At 31.1% G+C, this 4,088-nt stretch overlaps 1 protein-coding gene across 1 annotated transcript; it reads right to left on the reverse strand.

Moving 5' to 3' along the window:
* Window positions 1-337: 337 nt before the first annotated feature.
* On the reverse strand, window positions 338-1,605 carry LOC122583342 (patellin-6-like). The gene is made up of 5 exons (XM_043755760.1): window positions 1,459-1,605; window positions 975-1,310; window positions 730-866; window positions 523-634; window positions 338-421 (listed from the first exon to the last, which is right to left on the reverse strand). Exons 1-5 carry the CDS (start codon window positions 1,603-1,605, stop codon window positions 338-340), a joined length of 816 nt encoding a protein of 271 aa, XP_043611695.1.
* Between the last annotated feature and the right edge of the window lie 2,483 nt (window positions 1,606-4,088).

Genomic DNA, 4,088 nt, shown 5'->3' on the forward strand with positions numbered 1-4,088 from the left:
TTAGTTAGTTGTATTTGGAACTTTTATTCTTTAAAGCCGGACTGTTTTAGTCATTTTCACCAATGATTTGTTACTCACGTCAAGGGTTAAGCAAAGTGATCTGTGTGTTCTCAAGTAAAGACAAATGGATTCATGATTTTGCTTGTAGGAATTGATAACCAGAGATAAAAGTACATCAGTGTATGTTCATGTTAATAACAAAATGGTGTATTCACAAAATATATTTATATAAAAATAAACCTCTACGGTGATTTTTTGTTCAAACATCAAAGTAAATACAAAACCAAACATACCATAAATGTAATACAACGTAGATATATATGATATGATGATAAACTTAGGCAACTTTTGATTTCAATGAGGTCTTCCATGACAAACGTTGCAAAATATTCCACATCCCACTTGCAGTCGTCTGCTGTGCCTGTATAGCAAAACAAAAAGAATGGCAAGTAGTGATCAATAGAATGATATTAATCAAGGAAACCAAAACCAATAACATTGTAGAGCTTAAAAAATATTTACCTCAACTCCCTTGTCGGATTTTTCTCCACCTTTGGCTGTGATCTCGGAAACTTGTTCTCCTCCATCCATCAGACCACCGTATTGTATGGATATATACTCAGGCTTTATGTACCTGAATAATCATGACCCCCAAGCAATCAACTAATGTTTAGGAATGTGTAGGAGATTTCAATGAAGGAAAATAATTAAGAATATGTATATACTTACTTGCAGAGTGTTTCAAAAACTTGTCCTCGCTTGCCCAATTTCAACAAACTATCTCCTCCGAATAAAGAAAAACACGTGAACAATATTCTCCGAATAAAGAAAAGCACGAGAACATACCAAGGTTCATTCATGGCTATCTACATATTGAAAGGTAATGTATACATAGTTAGAGGCTAAGTTTCAAGGATATACCAAGTAGTAATTAGTAGTAGTAAAAAATATTGTAGACATGTGTGGTACAGTACCGTATAAGAAACCATTCCTGGGTAATAATTATTTATTAAAATTTTGTAGAGATCATAATCAGCATCCATAAGCTCCTCTGTCGGGATAGTTGAATAATCGTAAGCGAGTACAACAGAGTTAATCCGTCCAGGGTGCATCCTGATTCCCCTCTCAAGTACTTGCAATCTCCATTTATTAAACTTGTCAATGTTTTCATCAGTTTCAAGTAGTTTACGGCTCAAGTGTTGGTAAGTATTCAAGGGGGTATAATCGTGGTAGTAAACCGGGTGGCCTTGTCTGTCAAACCCGTGAATGTAAGTCGTAACATTTTCAAGTTGTTTGAACTCGGGAAATTGCTGTTCAAGGATGTCAACATCTCCAAAGAAGTCTTTGCGCCAAGAAAGACAATCGATGAGCATGTCGCCAAGAAAGACAATCGATGAGCATGTCGTAAGAATCTTGGACCCTAAACTCTGTTGCTTCGAGGAAATTGAAGAGGATTACATCTGCTGCTTGTGATGGGTTGGCAATTAGTGGGATTCCCCACAAAGACACCGCTTCTTCTTCGTCATTCTTGAACCTGCAAGCGAGCATGTCTTTGAGTTCTTCGACTGCTTTCTTTTCTGAGATATTCATCACCAAGTCTTCCATTGATTGATTAATTAATAACCGAATTGAACCTATATATAGAGAGAAAGAAGTACAAATACATACACATCATTTCAACAGATAATAACTAAAAAGTAATAGTTTAAGCTTAAATATATATATATATATATATATATAGGATTCGTACCTGTAAAATCGAACTTTTTGTTGTAGAGAGATATTTAGTTAGCTTAATTAATTAATAATAACGTATGTAGGGTTACGTATAGTTATTTTATAGGCAAACAAAGAAGCAATTTAAGTCAAATAAGGTTTCAAACGTCGTACATGGAATATATTAACCATCCAGCAAATTAACAAATAAGCAATTTGAATCAAATAAGGTTTAAATCAAACATAAAGTATGTACCAACCTAAATGCTAATTTTTCCCATGCTCCGTTAGGCCGGTATAACTAACAATATTTAAATATATATTTTATTTTGTTATATTAAAGTTTATATATCTATGATTCATATAAAATGCAAGTTTAAACATTCATAAAACATAAATTTAAAAATTAAAACACGAAATATAAATCCTCAAATTAAATTTAATAAATCTGATCATATATTTTTATCCAAATTAAACCTATCACCTAAAATTTAATATGAAAAGCAACATTCTTGTTAAGAATGAGTAATTCTTTAAACCCAAAATCAATGAAGTTAAAATAATATAATTATAGTAGTAATAATAATAAAAATAAGGAAAAAGTGAATATAAGGCTGTAAGACACCTAATTTTACACATATTAAAATTTATTATTTCTTGTTTAATGAATAAATGCTTGGGCCCATAATTTTTAAAAATTAAAAAAAAAATGTGAGTATTCCACACCTAAGCTTATACCCGACAGCCTTATATTCCCATCTGATTATAATAACAATAATTTACAAATATACAAAAACATGATTATAAAACCCATTGATCGATACGTAGTTAAGAAAAATTATAGGTGGCTAGATAGATTTTATGATACGTAGGCACTTTCTTAGATACAAAAAGAAAACTTAGAAATTTTAGGAAATGCCCCTTAGTTTAAATAATAAATTTGTTATCCTATAGCACTAGTACAGATTTCGCAGATAGAGACCTGTTAAATAGATAATAGAGACCGTTTAAACAACTGGTCTCTATTAGAATAGAGACCAGTGTCTTTGAAACAGAATGGTCTCTATTCTTCTTTCCCGCTTGTATAATTTGTTTCCCGCCATCAACATAAATGGTCTCTATTCTATTTTTGATATACCTATTTAATTTAATAAAATGGTCTCTATTCAATTTTATTTATAAAAAAAAACCATCCCACTGCAAAACCTGCTGCTGTTTACAATTCAGCTAGCTATTCATTTTCATAAACCTACTGTTTCCAATTAATCTTTACAATACCAAACCAAATACAAAATACATATATGTTGCTCAACATGTCTGCCGCTATGCAATACAAAATCAAAACCATATACAAGCTTGTTGCTCAACATTTAAATCCCAAAACCAAGCTTCTTGCTCAATTATCAAATACCAAATCCAAACTTCATACTAGATAACCAAATTCAATTCTAAACTACTTGCTACTCAAGACATCAAATTCAAACCACTAGTACCTAATGCTTAATCCAACTAATACACTTTATCAAATACTACATAGCATATAGCTTACTAAACATATTACAAAAGCTAAAGAAAGTTAGAGTTCCTACCAAGTCATGAAATTCTAAGAATAAACAGTCCATACTTTACTCTTCATTAGGAACTGGAAATGCATTTGTCCAAACGAGAACCATATCATCTAACTCCGAGTGCTCATACGGTCTTGTATTATTCCAAGGTATCTACAAATATATGTGTATATAAATAAGTTTAACATTATTACTTATATATAAGAAAACTAAATGGAAGAACCAACTTGAATGATAAAATACATATGAAATTACTTACAATAGACGGAAATGCATATTGTTGAAATTTCACAAAATCATAAATCCACCGCATCACGTAATAACCGCATTCCCAATTTAACTCTTGTTGTGGGACCTAAATACTAATAACAATTATATACTCGTATATAATAAACATCCAACATACAAATGTGTCCACATTATCCTATACTAAAAACTAACTCATAATTTACAAGTAAACATGCATTTTTACAACCATTTTCAACCTCATGCATAAGATAAAATACATTTATAAATCCAATGCACATTTTACAACCGTTTTCAGCTTAAAGCCATTGATAAGGGACAACGTCCTTTATATTTCGTGTGGACTACATGACAAATATTCAGTACACTTTCCTATATACATACTTTATATATTACTTTTCAAATCTTCATGGCCATCTTTCCCGTACCAAGGTAATTATAAACTTCCAGCACATTGTTTTCTCATACCAAAGGTGATTATAAACTTCCAGCAAATTGTTGAATATCATAGTCCCATGTCATGTAACTAACTCAAAAAAAATAAAATAAAATAATAGC

Source organism: Erigeron canadensis, chromosome 9 (assembly GCF_010389155.1).
Source record: "Erigeron canadensis isolate Cc75 chromosome 9, C_canadensis_v1, whole genome shotgun sequence".
Lineage (NCBI taxonomy): Eukaryota > Viridiplantae > Streptophyta > Magnoliopsida > Asterales > Asteraceae > Erigeron > Erigeron canadensis.